Source organism: Schistocerca piceifrons, chromosome 3, assembly GCF_021461385.2.
Source record: "Schistocerca piceifrons isolate TAMUIC-IGC-003096 chromosome 3, iqSchPice1.1, whole genome shotgun sequence".
Taxonomy (NCBI): domain Eukaryota; kingdom Metazoa; phylum Arthropoda; class Insecta; order Orthoptera; family Acrididae; genus Schistocerca; species Schistocerca piceifrons.
Genome location: NC_060140.1, coordinates 217,353,826 through 217,378,100, shown reverse-complemented (window position 1 = coordinate 217,378,100; position 24,275 = coordinate 217,353,826). Strand labels below are relative to the sequence as shown.

At 39.5% G+C, this 24,275-nt stretch overlaps 1 protein-coding gene across 1 annotated transcript in view; it reads right to left on the bottom strand.

The window, feature by feature from the left end:
• Positions 1 to 2,087: 2,087 nt before the first annotated feature.
• LOC124787768 (dynein beta chain, ciliary-like) overlaps positions 2,088 to 24,275 on the bottom strand; it is an 834,683-nt gene continuing 812,495 nt past the window's right edge. The window contains exons 80-83 of the mRNA XM_047254657.1: positions 21,672 to 21,785; positions 12,925 to 13,073; positions 2,595 to 2,748; positions 2,088 to 2,388 (exon numbers count right to left, since the gene is read on the bottom strand). Coding sequence (XP_047110613.1) covers positions 2,227 to 2,388; positions 2,595 to 2,748; positions 12,925 to 13,073; positions 21,672 to 21,785 — 579 coding nt within the window. The 3' untranslated portion in view covers positions 2,088 to 2,226. The remainder of the gene's footprint in view (positions 2,389 to 2,594; positions 2,749 to 12,924; positions 13,074 to 21,671; positions 21,786 to 24,275) is intronic.

Genomic DNA, 24,275 nt, shown 5'->3' with positions numbered 1-24,275 from the left:
TGTGTGTGTATTTTGGGCAGTTTTATATTATAATTAAGGTTAAAGGTTTATTATTCTAGCGCTTTTTATCCACACTCATTTCATAAAATTTTAGTATGTGCACTCGAAACCCTGCTGCTGTCTGCTCAAATGAATAAATTGATACCACCATCGTTCTTCCATAGTACAGTGAACTGTGTACACTACACACAGATGGCACAACAATTTGTTAACAGTACACCAGAAGATCAGCTGAAGTAAATATAATTTCAGCAGGGTGACGTTATAAGTCATACTACTGACAACATCATGCCATTCTTGAGTTAATATATCTACAGACAAGTGATTTCTAATGGGTTGTGAGCCACTCAGCCTCCTCATTACCCCCACTTGACTTTTATATGTGGAGTTAATGTTGCTTACCAAGCTCAGTCCCCAAAGTGAAGAAGGAAACTGAACAAAATGTTGCTGAATTCCTCAACAAATATTACAACCTGCATTTAAAAACTATTTTTGTGGTGGTAAGTTCCTATGGGACCAAACTGCAGAGGTCATCAGTCCATAGGTTTACACACTACTTAATCTAACTTAAACTAACTTACACTAAGGACAGCACACCCACCCATGTTCGAGGGAGTACTCAAACCTCCGACGGGGAGAGTCACGTGAACCGTGGAAAGGCACCTTAGACCATGCAGCTATTTAAAAACATGCAATGTTATATTCAATTACTTGAATCACAAAATCAAGACCACTTTCAACAATTTTTAGAACTGTGTTATTTTTGACATAAGACTGATATACTTTTCGAACACTTTGTATTTGAAAATATTACTGTGACTGTTTAATCTGATACCAGTGTACTTCATTTCTAACTCAGTACTGTGTATGGATTTTCAATTTAGTAGTAATCTTAAAGCTTCTTTCAAATATTAGTAAATAAGAAAATTGAATGATTACATTTTATTTTCCAAAGTTCTGTGCTTATGTTGCATTTATTATATTTCACTTCATAAACTGTTTTTTGACTCATCTTAAGCAGAGAATGTTTCAAATAAATAAATACTGGAGTTAAATAGGGGACACCACAAGACAGGGTATTTCTTATTGACAGGGTAGTTATTTATTATTCATGCTGTCCAACATTTATCCAACTTGTGTTGAAGGCTACAGATTCTCCCTAAAACAAACAATTGCTAATTTATCAATGTTTTTAAGCAAATTGATAATCTGTTTTTCAACTTGAGTGCATAATTACCAGTCAGTCAATTATTTAATTGTTACTTAAGTTACGAAAAATATAAAATCAAAGGGGGGTATTGAAATCATAAATTATATTTAGATGCATAAATGGTTTTACATCTTCAGCAATAAATCAAATTTGAATATTTCAACAACATTTAATTAAGTATATAACTGTATTCAATATATAGGTATGGGAGCTACCACAAAATACAATAAAATACTGGAAAACAGTCGCTACATGTATGTCAAGTTTTGTTTCAGACAGCTTATAATGATTACTATAAAACTAGATTTTATTAAAACAGAAATTATACACAAAATTATCTATTGATATGCTTTTCACATACTGTATGTAAAATGGGTGATTTAAAATGTGAGGACTCCCAATCCAGTCCATATGAACATGTACTACAAAAATACATTATGTTTGAGTCTTATTATTAGAAAAAATAGTGAAATTGGCTTTTATAATGAAATAAGGCTCTTGAAACACAATATAACAAGCAGCTGGTTACTTGATTAACAATAAGGCAATGTGCTCTCTTCAGTTTTTCCTGGTATGAATCATAACAGTGTGGCTTGGGTGTTCAGTCACATTTTTGATGCACTGGCTATCTCATCCACCAGAACTCGAAAACACTGAGAGACTGAGTGTTTTATGGATTATAATGCAGGCTTTGAAGAATAAATAGTACCTTAGGCTGTAAAATACTGTCTAGAGAAATGGAATCAACAACATGGCTGAACACCTGACCATTAAACAATAAAACACATTTTCCAGTTACACAGATACAGGGTTGCTACCTGATGCATGTACATTTTAAGAAGCACAACATTACTCTTATCTAAAAAAAAAAAAAAAAAAAAAACCAAACATAATATCATATCTACAACAAAGTAAATTATAAAGCAAAATAGCAAGAATCCATATTTTAAAGAATTTGTACTAGATATCACTCTTTGGAAAGCACTAGCACTGTTATATTTGCATCTCTAATAATTTCAAATCTGAAGCAGTAGTGCAACTCCTGCCAATATCCATTTTGTTGGTTTGTCCTTAGTCTTGAGGTTAAAAGTCCATACATAAGTTGGTCCTCTAGTTCGTGTTTTGTAGATAGGACATTCATAAATGTTCCTAGTATCTATCTTGTCTTGTGTAATAGCCTGAGGAAAAAGTATATAAATGAAAAGATAGTAAGTAACTGATAATAAGAAGTCAATTATTACAGTGGCACATGATGAAAACGTATAGGTTCCAAGAACTTTATTGTCTCTAGCAGTAAAAGTGGATAAATAGTCAATGCTTGATTGCAAAAGTAAATTCTTAATCTGTGATATAATAGTAAATAATATATTAGAGTAATACCAACCCTTATGTTGAGAACTGGCAGCATAGGAAAAAGTTCTTTGAGACGTGACTCACTAATCACACCAGCCTGGATATCCCAACGTGCTCCTTCCATAAATAAACCATGCACATATGCTCCATCACGTGGTGCACTGCGTACTGTTGCACTTTTTCCACTGTGCAGAAAAAAAAATGTATGTAAGCCTGCAGCTTCTCCCTCTCACATCCTCAAGTGGAAATTCCTTAGGAAATATTTGTGCTTACTTCTTATCTCTATGAAAGTTATTTATTTCCTCACACAATATACAAAGCTCCTTAGCCTAAGTATATGCTGTCCACCTAATCCAGTTCTAGGCAATAAGTAATCACATGTTTAAGAAATTGATAATAGTGGGGAAACCATGAATGAAAGTTCATTAGTAAAATTTTGGGTGTCCAGATGATTGAAATAAAAATGTCCTCACATTCAGTTTTTGGTGACTAAACGAAGTTTAACATCCTCTGCAATTAGATGTTAGAGGCACTAACACCACTCAGTGATCCACATACATTCACAGATACTATGTCATTTTGAACAATATCACAAGTTATAGCCCATGGAACAATACTAGAATTCCGGTAATGCTTATCCCACAGAAATCAGTTCAGAAAAAATTACGCAATGTTACTAACTGAATGCAATTATGGCACTTCAAGACTTTTAATGCCTCTATACTTATATGCTGGTATATCAAGTCTTTGTGCTGTAATTGGCAAACAATAAAAGGAATTATTAGGTAGATTGGGAATAGAATGCCACTGTTAAAACAGTGTACAAAGGTTCAGTATGCCTGTTCAAAGTTCAGAAAGGAATCTAATACTAACATGAAGTTGGATACTGTTTGTTATTTTAGTTTCTATAGCTAGTCACTGTAGGGTACTGGTTGCTGAAGTATGCAATACTTCATTCATCTTTCTATGCATAAAAGGCCGTGTGTTCACAAAAGTCATCTTGAACTAGGGTAGGCTATTAAACAAGACATTTGGTACTGATATAATCAAATTCAATCATCTTGACAGTTATGACATTGTAAGCTAAACGTCCCGCTTATGTTTTGGAGGACCATTAGATGGAGAATATCCACTAAAGCAGTTGACCCTCGAAATAACATTTGAGAAAGCTAAGTTATCTTATTGGAAATGTTTCATTCCAAAAATACATAGAAATGAAAGGCTCAAAACTGTTTTAAGAAGTACTGTCAGGCTTGGAATTAAGGCTAGGTTTCTTTGGTTAATTATGAAATACTTGTTGCCTAGGATAACATATACTACATTACACTACTGTTACATCACCCCTTTGCTACCCATAGGATAACTACAAGTATATACTAATTATACTAAGACAGAATGAGATTTTCACTCTGCAGTTTTAATCTGCCAGGAAGTTTCATATCAGCGCACACTCCGCTGCAGAGTGAAAATCTCATTCTGAAAACATCCCCCAGGCTGTGGCTAAGCCATGTCTCCACGGTATCCTTTCTTTCAGGAGTGTTAGTTCTGCAAGGTTCACAGGAGAGCTTCTGTAAAGTTTGGAAGGTAGGAGACGAGATACTGGCAGAAGTAAAGCTGTGAGTACCGGGCGTGAGTCGTGCTTCGGTAGCTCAGATGGTAGAGCACTTGCCCACGAAAGGCAAAGGTCCAGAGTTCGAGTCTCGGTCAGGCACACAGTTTTAATCTGCCAGGAATTTTTATACTAAGACAGATTTTTTTGCACAAATATTTGTTTGTGTGGTTTCTATGTGAGATTTCAGTTTCACTAGGTCTCCTTGTTGCAACACTATTTTCATAAGATCAGTTTGTGGCTATAATGTCTTCAACACATTATTTAGTAGGTCCAGTCATTGTATCTAATTGTTATTCGTGAGCCACTGTAATACCGGAATATGACACATCAGTATATTAATTTATGTACTAAATGTTTGTAGGGTTCCAATGTTAGTGTTGCCATGAAATTCTTCTGGGTTGTAGTCCACTTCATTCGGTAAAATGATGAACCAATGTTATAGCCTTTATCAGGCTGTGTAAAAGTACTAGAGCAATACAATATAAACTGTAATATACTAACTATTTGTGCTTTTCTGTCTTTATCACCCGTCAATGAGAACATGTTAAAATTTATCATACTGTCATGTCATAACCACACTCAACTCCAAAACCAAAAGCAGGGTCACCAGTGAAATGGAACACTTAGAACTGAAGCACATTTATTATGAACATCAATGTAAAACCAGAACAGAACAGAATTGAGCTCCTGGTCAGCACACTTCGATAACCTTCCAAAAATGATAAATATACTAAATAACAAATAACTGCTGGTGGTCAGTGTGGGAGTGGCAACCTGGAAGCCACCAGCAAGTAACACTAACCCCTACACGAAAAATCATGCACCACAGCTTGCGGCATTGGACTCTCTCCTGGAGAAAAAGCAATCCACTGTTCCAGTTCTCATCAGAGCTGACTGCAGCGTCGTAGATCTTGAACTTTTCAATGGTCGTCTTTATGGCAGTGCTGGTGGATCCTTGCATTCTGCTCATGTTGTCACATCCTCTTCACTATGATGAGCATTGGAGATAGCCCCCATCTGTCAAAGCTTCGCAACAGTCAAGCAGGTCTTCCCCCCCTCTCCTCAACAATCTACACCTCAGGAATGTCATAGGGCTTTTAATGGGGGATGTGGATATCTCTGCACTTTTATATTCCTGATGAAGGGTCATAAATCTTGACTTCATATGTGACATCCGGCAGGCAACAAAGGAAATATGATCCAAAGTACTGCTTTGGTAACTTTTCCAGTAGCTGTACTTTCCACACTGGTGTAAAAATTGATACCAAGTCTCTTGGGCTGTATCTCATTGAATATTGCTTGGTGTTATAATGCTCTTGGTCTTTTTCCTGGGTGTCTGGGTTCTGTGAGCAAACCAGCTCTCTTGCTTCATTGGTCCTAGTGATGAGTGTTTCATGTTGTCATCCTGAGTATGTTCAGTTGAAACAGGAACAATGTCCCCATTGTTGTTTCAGCATTGCAACCATGGAGCACAAAGAAAGGTGTGAAGCATGTAGTGTCTTGCTACACTGTGTTGTATGTAAATGTCAAAAGGGCAGCATTGTATCCCAATCTGTCTATTCTACATCACTGTACATGGAGAGCGTATCTGATAGTTTATTATTAAGGCATACTGTGAACCATTCATCTGTAAATAATATGCAGTTATCATCCTGTGGGTGATGCTGCAACGTGAAATTATCTCTTATACTGGTCTCAAATGGAAACTTTTTACATGATTATACATCATTACATGGGGTGATCCACATTTCAGACAGATGTCTTCTACAAGGAGTTTTGCAATTCCTGTAGCTTCAACAGTCAGAACTGCTTCGACAATAGCACAGCGGGTGAGGTAGTTAGTGCTGACTATTATTCATCAGTTCCCATTTGTCGATTTCAGGAACCTTTCCAAGAGGTTGATTCCGATTTTGAATGTAATTGTAATAAGTGCTTCTGTTAGTGGTATCCCTTGCAGTGTCTCATAGTATCTAATAGATTGGTAGAGACCTGGGCAATGATACCCATGTCTGATAGTACCTAGAGTCTTCACAAATCTTAGGTGACCAGATGTAACAGCATTACAGAAATACTTCAGGATAGCTGACTTTACAGGAACTGGGATGATGAGCAACATTTCTGTCCCAATTTATCATAGTTCTTCTTATACAGTGTTCATTAACTTGAATTCTCCTTTGGCTGGATCATCCTTCTTCAAGACTGATATAGTCTTCATCAGTTCTGGATCCTTCCTCTGTTCAGCAGCAATGGTTTTCAAATGTCTTATGTCTTCAAGGAAACAACAATATGATCCAGATAGCACTTCTCAAATCCATAGGCTCATCTCAGAACCTTTCCGCAAAGTCCATCACTCTACTCACCCTTACCATTCCCCACACTCCTACCTTCTACATGCTTTCTAAAGTCCATAAACCCAACCACCCAGGATGCCCCATTGTGACTGGTTACTGTGCCCTCACAGAGAGAACCTCTGCTCTCATAGACCAACACCTTCAACCTATTACCCGCAACCTATATGAAAGATACCAACCATTTTCTCCACCAATTCTCCACAGTTCCTGTCTCTTTACCATACGGTGCCCTGCTCACTATTGATGCCACCTCCATCGACACTAACATCCCTAATGCCCATGGCCTTACCGCTACTGAACACTACCTTTCCCAACACTAGACGTATTCCAAACCAACAACCTCTTTCCTAGTCGTCATGACCAACTATATCCTCACCCACAATTACTTCTACTTTGAAGGCATTACCTACAAACAAATACAGGGTACAGCAATGGACACCCACATGTACCATCCCATGCCAACCTATTCATGGGTCATCAAGAGGAATCCTTCCTAAACACCCAGAATTCTAAACCTCTCACCTGGTTCAGATTCTTTGATGACATCTTTGCAATCTGATCTGAATTCAGGGTGAGGACACTCTATCCACATTCCTCCAGAACCTCAACAACTTCTCCCCCATTTGCTTCACTTGGTCCTAACCAACCCAAGAAGCCACCTTCCTAGATCTGACCTCCACCTCAAAGATGTCTACATTAGTACCTCTGTCCATACCAAACCTACTAACCACCAGGAATACCCCCACTTCAACAGTCGCCACCCATTCCATACCAAGAAGTCCCTTCCATACAGCCTAACCACCCATGGTCATCGCATCTGCAGTGACAAGTGGTCCCTCTTGAAAAGTACCGAGGGTGTCACTGAAGCCTTCACAGACTTTAATTATCCTCCCAATCTTGGTACAGAAACAAATATCCCATGTCTTATCTTTCAAGTCTCCCACTACCTCCCAAAGTCCCACCATCCAGCCACAGAGAAGCATTCCTCCCATAACTCAGTACCACCCTGGACTGGAGTAACTGAATTACATTCTCCACCAGGGTTTCGATTACCTCTTGTCGTGCCCTGAAATGAGAAATGTCCTGCCCACTATCCTTCCCACCCCTCCTACCGAGGTATTCCGCTGTCCATGAAACCTACACAATACACTCGTCCATCCTTACACAACCCCTACTCCCAATCCTTACCTCATGGCTCATACCTCTGTAATAGACCTAGATTCAAGATCTGTCCCGTACATACTCCCACCATCACCAACTCCAGTCCAGTCACGAACATCACCTATCCCATTAAAGGCAGGGATACCTGTGAAACCAGCCATGTGATCTACAAGCTAAGCTGCAACCACTGTGCTGCATTCTATGTGGGCATGACAACCAACAAGCTGTCTATCTGCATGAGTGGCCACCGACAAACTGCAGCCAAAAAATAAGTGGACCACTCTGTTGCTGAGCACACTGCCAAACATGACATATTTCATTTCAACAACTGCTTCAAGGCCTTTGCCATATGGGTCCTTACCACCAACATCAGTTTTCCGAACTGTGCAGGTGAGAACTTTCCCTGCAATATATCCTATATTTCTGTAACCCTCCTGGCCTCAACCTTTGTTAGTCATTGTCTCACCCACCCAGCCCCTTCCCTGTTCCCATTCCAGCACTACACAGCCATCATTCCACCATCACACCCAGTCTCTTTATTTCTCTCCTATTCCACTAACCCTCTCCCCTCCCCCTCCCCACCTCTGCCCTGCCCTCCATCTAACCTCCCGACTGCACATAGTTGCCCTACCCTCTCTCCACCTCACCCTGCGCACTCCCCAGTAGCACTTCACTGTCTGCCACCCCTACCCTACTATCCCCCCCCCCCTCCCCGCCCCAGCCACCACCTTACCCCCATCGAGTTGCCACTCCCATCATGCACTGGTGCTGCTGCTTGCAGTATGGCTTCAGTTGCCTGAGACTGCAGTCATAAGTCTGTGAGTTCCATTTGCGCGCACGTGTGTGTGTGTGTGTGTGTGTGTGTGTGTGTGTGTGTGTGTGTGTGTGTGTGTATGTGTGTGTGTGTTGAGTGTGTGTGTGTGTGTGTGTGTATCTGTCATCTATTTTTGATGAAGGCTTTACTGGCCGAAGCTTTATTTGTGACAGTCTTTTTGTTGTGTCTATCACCAACTCAGCACCTCCACTATATGGTGATATAAAGTATTGCTACATTCCATTCTGGATTTTCCTTTGTTCCTTTCAAGGAGTTTAGGGTCTCATCAATGCACAAAAATGGGTAGACATCTTTTTTCATGATTTTTTTCAGTTGTCAGTAGTCGATGCAGTAACATCATCTGCCATCCTTCTTCTTCACAAGGACCACAGGTATGAACCACAGACTCTGAAGGTTCAATGATGTCATCTTTTAGCATCTTCTACACTTCTCCCAGATGCTCTGTTTTTCCAGTATCCAGTGACACCATATACAAGTACTGTGTAATTTGTGAATGATCCCAAGTGTCAATAAGATCTCTTCCCATTGGCCACTTGGTCTGTCTATTCTTCACCCCAGACTTGAAAGCATCCAAAAATTCATACAGAATGGCTATCACTTGCTGATGTTGTTCCTCGGACAGCCATATCCTACTGGCAGTTCTATAGTACCTTCCTCTCCTTTGTTGTCTGTAGGGCCAGTGAGGAATATTTTTCATTGATGGCACTAAACTGCCCTTCCTGGACTGATTCAGCTGCTCCTATGCACATAACTTTAGAGATGAATTGGGCCTGGTTGGGACAGTTAGTGATCAAGGGTCTCCTTGATCACATAAAATGCTTATGATCTTTGATGGCTTGTAGACTTCTTTCGTAAGCCAGATATAAATTTGCAACTGACAAAAGCTTCACTGTTTAACTGAGCATCTTGACTAATTCATCTCATATATGATGGCCAAATATCAATGTCTTCATCACCACACAACTGCCTAAAGCAGTCTTTTGATGTGTGCTTGTTGGAATAGATTCATCACTCTGGACCTCTAATCTTCCACAGTCTATGACTGCTTGTGATGCCTGCAAAAAGTCCTATCTGAGAATAATATTATGACTACATTCTGTCAAAATGACAAATCCAGAGGACTGCATTCTCTCACTGATATTTATTCTTGCAATATGGCTTCTTGTCAGCTGGACATATTTCCCATTTGCAACTTTCACCAAAATCACTTTTATACCACAGGACATAAGTCTTATTTATCTGACAACAATAAAAGTTCAACACTACATAAAAGATAGCTTGAGCTGACTAACACTCATACAGATTGGCCATCGATGATGATGTCAATGATATTTCCTGACATCTTGGTGATTGTTCTTCTGGGAGGATTTTTATCTGCGGTGGCCTCACCTACATAGATGGTCACCTATCTTAGTTTTCCTGAATTTTGTGGCTAGGCAAGCAACTAGTCCCTCTGTATCACTACGAGGAATGGCTGTGGCATCATAGGGAGCAACTTTTATCCAGAGTAGGTGATGGGCTTCATCCCAGAAGTGTGCTATAAGAATCTGCTGTTCACACTTTTCGACATAGTAGTTGTCGAAAACTTGCCTTCTTACAATGTGTCCAGGGTGTCCACAGTGAAAACATAGCAGCATCTTGTCCTATGTCCTCCAAATATCTGTAAGCAGATATGCTACAGATTATCAACAAATGTTTTTTTCAGTTTCTGGAATCTGACCCAGTTATAAAGCTTATCTTCATCTTTCTCAAACCACTGCTGGGCTGTCCCATAAATGGAAAACTACACATTCACCTAACACATCTCATCAATCCACCTATTGTATTTGGCAACTTAGTCAAGTCCTTTCATCCATTTGTTGAATCCTGATCAACATTTCTGAAAACACTGACGGATGCCTGACATGTAACTGACTTGTTGTGTTTTGGAATTCATTGGTAGCCTGAATATATGGATCCTGGGACTGGTATACTGCTTGTATTCCAGTACCTGCCCATGTAAGCTATGCCTTTTATGTTGCCTAATGGAAGCCAACATGATGTAAATGTTTTACAGTATATGGTACCTACACCAAACAATTTCAAGTTAAAACTACACTAAAATCCAAATCAGAAAGCTGCAATGAAGTCCAAAACAGAAGGCACATTTATTATGAATACCAACACAAATCCACAATGGAACTGAACACCTGGATAGAGTGTGCCTATTTTTATATAGACATTAATTATTCCAGAATATACAAACATTACAAACATAAGAAATTTTGAGAACATTCCAGAAATGATAAATATTAAACATCAAATAACTGCTGGGGATCAGTTTTAACATGACAACCCAATGCTTATCAGCCAATGATGCTAATCTCTATATCATACTGCCTGCAGCACAGCTTACAGGAATAAGACGATGTCGTTGCATCAACATGGGAACACATGGAGGTTGTCTGGTGCAGAGCCCCACGGTCAACAATTTGCTCTGCATGACAGTATCACATGAGCAGCTGAACAGATTCCGAATTTATAAGATGCTCATTCCCAGTCTGTGGTGCAAAACAATCTGCCCTTTGTCAAGCTTTTTTACACCACTGGATTTCCCCATTTGAGAGCCATATTGTTGCTAAAAAGATTCGTCATTTGTCTCTGCATTGGTTATATACTTTTCTCATCACAACACATCTACATTGCCACATTGTGGCAATCAATCTTGAGGTGGGCACTAGTCATAATGTTTCGTCTCATCAATGTGAGTATAAACACAAAAATCAGCAGCTTTTGATTGTAATAATAGAGCAATAAATCTCTCTTTCTGTGTGTGCATGAAAAGTTGAGTATCGTACAGCATATTGTTTTCAGCAGCAGTGAACTGTTTTTCATACAATGCAGTTCTAATCATAATGCAAACAGGAAATATTTGGATTAGACACTATTGACTGTAAAATAATGAGAGAGTATAGTCCATTATTGAGTTTATCTCAGCAGAGAGCTGTCTTGCAAACATTGCAATGTCTAAATTTAAATTAATGTATCAAATAATGTGTCCATTAGTTTTTTAGATAAAAATGTTTTGTCACAACATAATGTTCATGTACAATTATTTTTACAAAATGTGTAATCATTTAAGACAGCTGCCCAAAAAGTGTAATCATTTAAGACAGCTGCCAAAGAGAGAGAGAGAGAGAGAGAGAGAGAGAGAGACAGAGACAGAGAGAGAGAGAGAGAGAACCAGATGAGTATTACTTCTCTCTGTTTTAGCAGAACTGTTTAACAATAACTAGGTTACTTGCAGTCATGCTCCTTAAAACAATTTTGCATTATTTTCAGAGCCTCCTGTTCCAAAATCAGATGGTTTGGTATTTACCAACTGGACATTTTCTTATAGAAAGTGTCTCACGAAAAACATTAGAGATGGCTTCCAGTACAATCCTAAGGATATAGCTACTTTGGTGGTTGTGTTCCTCAACCAGTTTTCAAGCACTATATACATTTTGCTTGGTAGCAGCTGTTTCTGAGCATCCAGAATGAGTTTCATCCTCATGAGAATATTTTTGTGACTGGGTCCGCTGTCCTAATATACGACTATAGGACTCAAAGTATATTAATTACCAAATGCATAATAAAATAACTTCAGGAGTTAGGTCACACTTATTACACACTGAAATTATGAATAAAATTATCATGCAGTGGGTGTGAGGTACAAAGAAACAGTCATTCACTATCCACACGCTGCAGCAAGTGTTGAACAGGAACTGCTCTTACAGGGCTGCTCACATAGCACTGCTGCAGGAAATAAGGGTCCTCTGTTTTATACTTCATGTGGATCACATGTAAAGGGTCAGATTAATGTTGAAAAGTGACTAATAATTGTATGAGTAATGTAACTGAAAGTTACATTCCCTTATGAATTGGCTGATATTTATGAAGCTATGACCAGTAACACTGTAAATAGTACTTCCCTCAGATAAAAGAATTTAAAGTGTAAGATGCTGTGATAAAAACACAATGCCTGATACTTCACTAATGTATTGTTTAAATCAAAGGCTGTCCATTTCTGTTGCATGTATGGTGTCTGAAAGTTTATTCTTCCCTCTTTCCGTCTTGTTGCTACCCATAACTTTTTCACTGCACCATTTCTAAGCAGTGCACTAGGTGAAAACAATGTGGAGTTGAAGAAAACAGGATGTATTTAGATTAGGCACAATCTATTTTCAAATACCAATAAGTACATTACTGAGTGTCTCTCAGCAGAAAATTGTTATGCAACATTGTAGAGTGTAAACCTAAAGTGAAGAAATGATAATTATTTCAGATTCTTATATTGCATTTATACTTATTGTTAATTTGTTGTGTTAACATAATGAGAACCTTTCAGATTTTAAATTGTTGAAATTTCTGGAGCACTTACACAACATCCTCTTTCAGCTTTTTTGTCACATCACACTGTAAACACATTTTGTCAAGAGGAAGTTCATTCTTGCGAGCTGTCGACTGCATGATGGCTGTCAAAAATGACTGTGGATTGAAAAATCCTGCCAGCCAGACAGATGCTGGTAGCTGTAAACAGAAAAGTCACAACAGGAGTGTGTAAGATGGAAAAAAATTTGAGCATTTATACTACAGTACAACCCCATTTTTACATTTTCCTTCTTTTTATGTTCATTTTTGTCCATCCCAACACAAGTCCTATTCTCTAAATAGAAGCTTTCCTGTCATTAATGATTCAGTGTTACAACATTTTAAGTTTTCTTTGATATTTTCACAACTTCTAACATCAATTTTCATTCCCAATATATGCAAAAAATGCATCATAATCCTGGTCAAAGTCAGCCTTGGAGAAAGCAGAAAATGCAAATGATACGCAAAGTTATTGATCGTGTAACATAGTGTTAGTGCAGTAAACAGGATTTTCATGTTGGCGTGTTGGGTCACGGCTGCTTGTATTATAGGTTCACAGTGTTTGGAAGGATGGGATAGTATGCTGAGTCACTGCCATAATGATAATCACGATCTGACGATAGTGACTCCAGTACCAACCTTCCTTCTGCTCACTGTGTTGTATTACAATAGCTTTAATTTAATTTCACAGTCATTTATGCGAGTAAACACTGCTTTTGGAGATGGCCATCTCTACAATGGGCTTTTAGGAACTGTTGTTACTTCCGCGTGAAATGTCTAATCTGAATTAGGCATGCAGTCTTAGGTTGTTACAACATGATATCAGATGTAAACATTCATGCTCAAGATGCTCTGTAATGTGATGACAATTTCTGTCCTCTTCCTCACCCAGGATGTCCCTGAATCGAGTAACCTCCTTGTCAGCAACAAGCTCTAGATTTTGTGCCTACAAGTTAACCAATATTGTGTTACATACAATAATTTTATAATTATTATCAATAATAAGTCTCACATTAGAACATGACTATCATTTTAATGTGGTTTCGCAAAAGAGTAGAGCTAATTGCTGTTACAAAGAAACAAAAACAATTAATTATTTGAGATTTTTTTTAAAAAATTGGCAAAATTAAAATTGTTTTAATATCATATTTCGAACAATATAAAGAGAACAGCAGTACAAGTAAGTTATTTATTTTTACCTATTGTGTTCCCAGTATTTTACACTCTCCTGTTTTGGGTCAGTCTGCTAAAATATGTAAAATGAGGTTTTACTGCATAGTGAGCCAAAACCTTATATGAAGGGTTAATTTCAATAGTGGTACAAGTCCATTTTTGTTCATTCTGAGATACAGAGCCCTAAAGTTACAAGAGCACTGAAAAATCTGCAGTTGAGATACCAGAAATATTCCAGTATATATACTTGAATATATGTTATATATATATATATATATATATATATACTTGAATGAATACAAACGTCTCAAAAATGAGATCAACAGGAAGTGCAAAATGGCTAAGCAGGCATGGCTAGAGGACAAATGTAAGGATGTAGAGGCTTATCTCACTAGAGGTAAGATAGATACTGCCTACAGGAAAATTAAAGAGACCTTTGGAGAAAAGAGAACCACTTGTATGAATATCAAGAGCTCAGATGGAAACCCAGTTCTAAGCAAAGAAGGGACAGCAAAAAGGTGGAAGGAGTTTATAGAGGGTCTATACAAGGGCGATGTACTTGAGGACAATATTATGGAAATGGAAGAGGATGTAGATGAAGATGAAATGGGAGATATGATACTGCGTGAAGAGTTTGATGGAGCACTGAAAGACCTGAGTCGAAACAAGGCCCCGGGAGTAGACAACATTCAATTAGAACTACTGACAGCCTTGGGAGAGCCAGTCCTGACAAACCTCTACCATCTGGTGAGCAAAATGTATGAGACAGGCGAAATACCCTCAGACTTCAAGAAGAATATAATAATTCCAATCCCAAAGAAAGCAGGCGTTGACAGATGTGAAAATTACTGAACTATCAGTTTAATAAGTCACGGCTGCAAAATACTAACACGAATTCTTTACAGACGAATGGAAAAACTGGTAGAAGCCGACCTTGGGCAAGATCAGTTTGGATTATGTAGAAATGTTGGAACATGTGAGGCAATACTGACCCTACGACTTATTTTAGAAGCTAGATTAAGAAAAGGCAAACCTATGTTTCTAGCATTTGTAGACTTAGAGAAAGCTTTTGACAATGTTGACTGGAGTACTCTCTTTCAAATTCTGAAGGTGGCAGGGGTAAAATACAGGGAGCGAAATGCTATTTACAATTTGTACAGAAACCAGATGGCAGTTATAAAAGTCGAGGGGCATGAAAAGGAGGCAGTGGTTGGGAAGGGAGTGAGACAGGGTTGTAGCCTCTCCCCGATGTTATTCAAACTGTATATTGAGCAAGCAGTAAAGGAAACAAAAGAAAACTTTGGAGCAGGTATTAAAATCCATGGAGAAGAAATAAAAACTTTGAGGTTCGCTGATGACATTGTAATTCTGTCAGAGACAACAAAGGACTTGGAAGAGAAGCTGAACGGAATGGACAGTGTCTTGAAAGGAGGATATAAGATGAATATCAACAAAAGCAAAACAAGGATAATGGAATTTAGTCGAATTAAGTCGGGTGATGCTGAGGGAATTAGATTAAGAAATGAGACACTTAAAGTAGTAAAGGAGTTTTGCTATTTGGGGAGCAAAATAACTTATGATGGTCGAAGTAGAGAGGATATAAAATGTAGACTGGCAATGGCAAGGAAAGCATTTCTGAAGAAGAGAAATCTGTTAACATCGAGTATAGATTTAAGTGTCAGGAAGTCGTTTCTGAAAGTATATGTATGGAGTGTAGCCATGTACGGAAGTGAAACATGGGTGATAACTAGATTGGACAAGAAGAGAATAGAAGCTTTCGAATGTGGTGCTACAGAAGAATGCTGAAGATTAGATGGGTAGATCACATAACTAATGAGGAGGTACTGAATAGAATTGGGGAGAAGAGGAGTTTGTGGCATAACTTGACTAGAAGAAGGGATCGGTTGGTAGGACATGTTCTGAGGCATCAAGGGATCACGAACTTAGTATTGGAGGGCAGCGTGGAGGGTACAAATCGTAGAGGGAGACCAAGAGATGAATACACTAAGCAGATTCAGAAGGATGTAGGCTGCAGTACGTACTGGGAGAAGAAGATGCTTGCATAGGATAGAGTAGCGTGGAGAGCTGCATCATACCAGTCTCAGGACTGAAGACCACAACAACAACGACAACAACATATACTTGAATATTTCTGGTATCTCAACTGCAGATTTTTCAGCACTCTTTTAACTTTAGGACTCCATATCTCAGAATGAACAAAAATGGACTTGTACCACTATTTAAATAAGCCCTTCTTATGCAAAAGATGTATAATTCATAAGTGATTTGATTAATGGGCATGTTTTCTCATCTTTTGGAAATGCAAAGCATATGAGTAGTCAGAAAAACGTGTGAAGTATTGAAAATTTGCTTTTTGTAACCAAGACAAGTAAAAGTGATGAAAGAGTGGTCAGGTAAGAAGATTCCGCAACATTAAAACTATTAACTTTTCAGATACCTGAAACTAAAAATAGAAGAAGGAATATCTGGCGGCAAAATATTCCTGAACCACTGTTGTTTTGCTGGTCAGATTTTACTGTTTGCCTCTAGTGCAGATGAACTTCAGGGAAGATGCAGCAATTCACTCTCATAATCAGAAAAACCAGTCATGGATGATGCGAGCTATATGAACAGGGGGTCTAGGTACACAGCATCACCAATGGGGAACAAACATTGTATCATTGGATGGACCTGAGCAGCCAAAATGGTCACATAATCCTTGGCAATTGTGCAGACTTACAGAGTAAACTTGGAGTCCATGGAATGCCATGATACAGCTGCCCAGATCACTGAACCCCCACCATGTTTTCCTCTTGGGACGTAAACTGACAAGAAGTTGGAAATAGTGTGCAATAAGACTCATCCAGCCAAATGACTTTCTCCCATTACTCCATAGTCCAGATTATATAGCTTCAGCACCACATTCTTCTGTTATGGGTGTTCGTTGGAATTCCAGCTCACTCTGCAATTCCCTCCCTCTGGAGCTCCCTTCATGTCTTTTTGGTGCTAACAAGATTCATTTCTGCTGTGACTTTTGCAACTGTCGTCCTCTTATTTTTTCATCACTATCCTCTTCAATGACCATCCCTCACAAGAACTCAACACACACTTTCATCCGCACTGTCTGACTTAGGGGATGATGTTGCCTGCTATGCAGCATAAATCTCCTATATGGTGCCTCATGAAATGCCAAACACTTCAGCTCCCTTGGTTACAGAAGCCCATATTACACTTCACTTTGCTCTGACATGATGCACTCACAACTACACAGAACCCTGTTCTGACCATGACTGACACCTGCAATGTTTTTAAGATATTGCATGGTGCCATCTGTGGTCAAATACAATAGTTCAGGTCAAATACAATAGTGCAACCTGCAGACTGGTTAGCATCTCCATTTATGTTCAAGCATGCATTTCTTGCAGTGTTCCACATTTTTGTCCAGCCCAATAGCTGCAGACCACAATGCATGAAGATGTCTAAAGGAGACATTTATCCAGCAGTAGATGTCAAATAGCTATGGTTGATGATGAAGTGAAAATTGCTTATGATAATAACGAGAAAACCAAAACAAGAAAATCATTTTCACAATTACTTCTATGATACTGCAGGAAGTAACTGCAGTAACATCTTCACTAAATGAAGAGAGTCTTTAGAAAACTATATTTTGATTTAATAATGAAGCTAATAGTAACACAGTTGAGATCTTCAGAAAAAATTGACAGAGGAATGTTTGCCCACAATGGTCAAAACACATTAGTGCGATGAAGCAATAAAAGTATTCAAACTGAATGAAAAAACAGGTGGTGAGGAAAAATAATATCTAAGAGATCTGCACTTTGAGATAGTTCAGAAGAGTAAGGAAACAGTGTGACTAGGTAATAATATAATTTTTGTAGCTATGAAAGACAGAGAACTGTTCCTTAAATAAAAATACTGCAAAACTCTTTCAATAAATTTGACATTTTGGAGACAAGACAGCTGTGACAACCACAGATTAAGTAAGAATAATGAGAGGAGTAAAAATTAAGCATACACAAATTAAAAAGATTTTGTTCCATTTGGACTGGGTGGTGATTTATATTTTGTGAAAGGCCCTATATCAAAATTGTGATGAAAAGTATCAACTGTGAAGGGGCAGATGATCATTGATGAAGCTGCAAGTGGTGTAGACACAGTAGTCCAATTACCTTCATAGCAGAGCAGGGATTCTCCTAGGCTTTAAGAACTGACATACAAGGAAAACTCCCCAAGGCTGAGTGTTTGTTACAAAATGTAAAAATATAACAATGAAAACGATCAATTACTGACCAAATTATTTAACTGTATAGATAAAAAATCTACTCACCAAGCGGCAGCAGAACACACACATAAAAGACGGTTGTAATTAGCCAGATTTCAGAGCCAGTGGTTCCTTCTTCAGGCAGAAGGGTTGAAAGGGAAGGTAGAGGGGTGAAGGAAAAGAACTGGAGAGGTCTAGGAAAAGGGGTAGATTTCGGGGAAGTCATGCAGAACTGCGGTTCGGGGGAGACTTATCGTACGGGATGAGAAGGAAAGAATGATTGTTGGGGACTGCATTGGGTGAGATTTGAAAACCTGAGAGCTTAAAGGTGGAAGACAGGGTAATATGCAGACAGAGATTACTGTTTAAATGTCATGTATGAGTTAACAAGAGTGAAAAGCTAAGTGCATTGTACGTAACAGAAGTGAGAGGGGTGACAGTGAAAAATAGATGGGAAAGACAAAGAAAGATGTAGAAAAATAAAATAGGTTGAAGCAAAAAGTAGTTACAGTGAAGAAATGCTGAGATGAAAAAAATTAATGTAAATTAAGGTCCAGTGGGTGGTGGGAACCAAGGACATGTTGTAGTGCTAGTTCCTACTGGTGGAGTTTTGAGAAACTGGTATCTGGGGGATAATCCAGATAGCGCGTGTGGAGAAACAGGTGCCGAAGTCATGGATGTCATGTTGTAGATCATGCTCTGCAACAGGATATTGTGAGTTGACAGTAAACACCCTTTGCCTATGCCCATTCATCCTAATTGATAATTTGGTAGTGGACATGCCGATGTAGAAGGCCGAGCAGTGTCTCCCTTTGATAGTATATGTTTTGCCAGTTACAGGGTTGTTACAGGTGGTGGCAGGAGGGTGCGTAGGGCAAGTCTTGCAGTGGGGATGGTCACACGAGTAGGAGCAATAGGGTAGGGAGATGGGTGCAGAAGGAGCATAGGATCTGACAAGAATATTGCGGTGTCTGGGAGAGCAATGGAAAGCTATTCTAGGTGTGGTGGGCAAAATTTCAGACACAATGGATCTCATTTCAGGGCATGCTTTTAGGAAGTCATGGCCCTGCTGAAGTCGCTGTTTAACACATTCCAGAGCAGGATAATACTGAATCACCAATGGTGTGATCCAGTTGTTTTTTGGAGGGATCAGCAGTACAAGGATTAGATGTGACAGCTCAGGAAATCTGCTTTTTAACTAGGCTGATAGGGTAATAATGTGCAGTGAAGGCTGAGGTGAGAATGGTGGTGTATTGCTGTAAAGAGTCTGCATCTGAACAAATACGTTTGCCTCATATGCCAAGGCTGAATGGGAGGGAATGTTTGACATGGAAAGGATGGCAACTGTCAAAATGTAAGAATTGTTGTTTGTTGGTAGGTTTAATGTGGATGGAAGTGTGTAGCTGGCCTTTGGTGAGGATGAGATCAACATCAAGGAAAGTGGCATGGGATTCGGAATAGGATCATGTGAAATTTAATTGGGAGAAGGTATTCAGAGATTCCAGGAATTTTAGCAGGTCAGCAGATCAGAATTTATTCCTAGCAATTAACAGATGTTCTGTGAATATTTTGCTTATTCAGTCTGGAAAACCTTCTTGTTACCAGAAGGAAGCTTTTAATTTACAGTTTAATTAATTCAATAAAAACTGCACTACTCATTCATGAGTATGTTTACAATGGCAATTTCTATGAATACCATGATTTAAACCATACACATGTACAGAACTTGAATATATGATAACAGTGATTTTCATGCTTTCTGGAATCACTTTTATATCACTGTTTTTTGTGCCTTAGAGTCTGTTGGAGTTTTAAAGGAGTTCACAGCAAATGAATAAGTCTCTATAATCTCCTACGAGGGCAGTTCAATAAGTAATGCAACACATTTTTTTTCTGAAACAGGGGTTGTTTTATTCAGCATTGAAATACACCAGGTTATTCCCCAATGTTTTAGCTACACAACACTATTTTTCAACGTAATCTCCATTCAATGCTACGGCCTTACGCCACCTTGAAATGAGGGCCTGTATGCCTGCACGGTACCATTCCACTTGTCGATGTTGGAGCCAACGTCATACTGCATCAATAACTTCTTCATCATCCATGTAGTACCTCCCACGGATTGCGTCCTTCATTGGGCCAAACATATGGAAATCCGACGGTGTGAGATCGGGCTGTAGGGTGCATGAGGAAGAACAGTCCACTGAAGTTTTGTGAGCTCCTCTCGGGTGCGAAGACTTGTGTGAGGTCTTGCGTTGTCATGAAGAAGGAGAAGTTCGTTCAGATTTTTGTGCCTACGAACATGCTGAAGTCATTTCTTCAATTTCTGAAGAGTAGCACAATACACTTCAGAGTTGATCGTTTGACCATGGGGAAGGACATCGAACAGAATAGCCCCTTCAGCGTCCCAGAAGACTGTAACCATGATTTTACCGGCTGAGGGTATGGTTTTAAACTTTCTCTTGGTAGGGGAGTGGGTGTGGCGCCACTCCATTGATTGCCGTTTTGTTTCAGGTTCGAAGTGATGAACCCATGTTTCATCGCCTGTAACAATCTTTGACAAGAAATTGTCACCCTCAGCCACATGACGAGCAAGCAATTCCGCACAGATGGTTCTCCTTTGCTCTTTATGGTGTTCGGTTAGACAACGAGGGACCCAGCGGGAACAAACCTTTGAATATCCCAACTGGTGAACAATTGTGACAGCACTACCAACAGAGATGTCAAGTTGAGCACTGAGTTGTTTGATGGTGATCCGTCGATCATCTCGAACGAGTGTGTTCGCACGCTCCGCCATTGCAGGAGTCACAGCTGTGCACGGCCGGCCCGCACGCGGGAGATCAGACAGTCTTGCTTGACCTTGCGGCGATGATGACACAAGCTTTGCTCAACGACTCACCATGCTTTTGTCCACTGCTAGATCACCGTAGACATTCTGAAAGCGCCTATGAATATCTGAGATGCCCTGGTTTTCCGCCAAAAGAAACTCGATCACTGCCCGTTGTTTGCAACGCATATCCATTACAGACGCCATTTTAACAGCTCCATACAGCGGTGCCACCTGTCGGAAGTCAGTGAAACTATACGAGACGAAGCGGGAATGTTTGAAAATATTCCACAAGAAATTTCCGGTTTTTTCAACCAAAATTGGCAGAGAAAAAAAATGTGTTGCATTGCTTATTGAACTGCCCTCGTATTTCTGAACTACATAAAGATAAGTATTTTCCATATTTTGGGCACTATACGGTACTTTAATCCACTGTTTGTTTCATATTAAGAATAACAAAATTTTTAATACTTACCACAAAATCTGTGGCCCATGTTTCAAGCTCACGTAAGCGAAGCAGAAGATCAGCAAACCAGGCAGTAAGACCTAGTAGGGAAGGATATGCTCTCTGGGCCCACACAGCTGGAACCTACACAAAATTGATGATACTGTCACACGTAATTAGACACGCACTGCAAAAATTGTTTGAAAAAGCATAGGTTCCTGTAGAAAAACTTCGTGATTTCAAGCACAACTGTACCTCTTAATGAGATGGTGGAATGGTACTTTTCCGGAGTTTACATTTTGTAAGCTGACTCAAGTCTGAGCTGGGGCTACCTAACACTACTACAACTTGTATGTACCACTTTCACCACAAGCTTACTTGAAGTAGGTATATGAGGTAAAAAGTGGATGGGCGAGAAAAATGCAGCTGAGGAAAGAAACTTTCATAGTTGAAGGAAAAGTCAAGGGATGCAAGTTACACAAGAAAAGGAAAGCAGACAATGGTCAAAACATACAGAGAATGGGAAAAACCAGGAAAGTGTGTGTGGGGGGGGGGGGGGGGGAGTTGAGAGAGGGGGGGGGGGCGGATATGTAGAAATGGTGGGAAAAGAAAGCTGCAGAGAGCTGAAAAGTGGAAATAATGAACCTTCTAAAGCAATTTTAGTACTAGTGAATAAGTGAGTACCAACGGCGGTTTGGATAAGGAATCTGGGCTGGGGGGGTCTCAGTTCCAGGTACATCCTGGAAGATGTTCTGGAGTTTGATAAATGGTTGTTAGTACTGCGACTGATAGATTTGTGAAGGTCAAATGATATACACACATCAAAAAAAGTTTTGCATCACCCCGGTTCCCAGAACTCCTGAAGACAGATGTTGACTGTGGATATTGTATCACAGACACAGTCCCTTTGACTGTTCAGAGATGTCACTAAACCCGCCCAAAGATGTAGACAACCATGAATGAGCAGCAACTATTAGATGGAGGGGGTCCGACAGCTGATCAATTCCAGTCATTCCATCAGGAAAGAGGTACATGGCTCATGTTGTCTGTAGTTCAACCAAGCCTAGATGATTAATACAGTTGTTCAATCGCATTCAATGACATGCCTTACTCAGGCCTCCCAAGGGATACTACTGCAGTGGATGACCACTACCTGTGGATTATGGTTCAGAGGAACCCTGACAGCAATGCCACCATGTTGAATAATGCTTTTCGTGCAGCCACAGGACGTTGTGTTCGACTCAAGTTGTGCGCAATGGGGTGCATGACGTGCAACTTCATTCCCATCGTCCATGGCGAGGTCCATCTTCGCAACCATGACACCATGCAGTGCAGTACAGATGGGAGATGGGCCTAACAACATGCCAAATGGACCGCTCAGGATTGGCATAACATTCTCATCACTGATGAGTGTCGCATATGCCTTCAACCAGACAATCGTCGGAGAAGTGTTTGGAGGCAACCCGGTCAGGGTGAATGCCTTAAACACACTGTCCAAAAAGTGCAGCAAGGTGGAGGTTCCCTGCTGTTTTGGGGTGGCATTACGTGGGGCCGACATACGCTGCTGGTGGTCATGGAAGGCGTTGCAATGGCTGTATGATACGTTAATGCCATCCTCCGACTGATAGTGCAACCATATCAGCAGCATACTCGCGAGGCATTCATCTTCATGGATGACAGTTCGCATCCCCATCACGTACATCTTGTCAATGACTTCCTTCTGGATAATGACATCACTCAACTAGAATGGCCAGCGTGTTCTCCAGACAAGAACTCTATCAAACATTCCTGGGATAGATTGAAAAGGGCTGTTTATGGATGATGTGACAAACCACTATCTATGCCGAATCGCCATTGAGGAGTGGGACAATCTGGACCAACAGTGCCTTGATGAATTTGTGGAAGTATGCCACGATGAATACAGGCATACATCAATGCAAGAGGATGTGCTACTGGGTATTACAGGGACCGGTGTGTACAGCAATCTGGACCACAACTTCTGAAGGTGGTACAATATGCGATGTATGGTTTTAATGAGCAATAAAAAGGGCGGAAATGATGTTTATGTTGCTCTATTCCAATTTTCTATACAAGTTGTGGAACTCTTGGAACCGAGGTGATGCAAAACGTTTTTTTATGTGTGTAGATAATATGAGCCCATGACAGGTTGATTAGTATTTGATAACTTTTTGAAAGTTGTATGGTTGGAATGAGTAGTATCACTTGTTTTACACAGGAACTTCTCAAAAAGTACATTTTACTTTATTAATTTATTACAATTACATATTTTGCACAGCATGTTCGTGTAAGGATATAGTCTTGAATAATTTCTATCCTTCATAGCTATTTCAAACCATTTACTCTTAAATATAAATTGGAATTTAGACAAAAGAGTTCTTTGTAAGTTATGTATTTAACAGTCTCTCCCCACCTAAAATATTTTCCTCTGGTTCTCAGGAAATAAGGTTGCCAAATCCAAATCTTGTTTGCACTCAAAGTGGACAAAAATTATCATATTTAAAATTCAATGCATATGCAATTCAAACACGAAAAAGTTTATCATGTTCAAAATTCAATACACATAAAATTCAAACATGTAAGAACAATTTTTAACAAAAGTTATTTTATATGAAT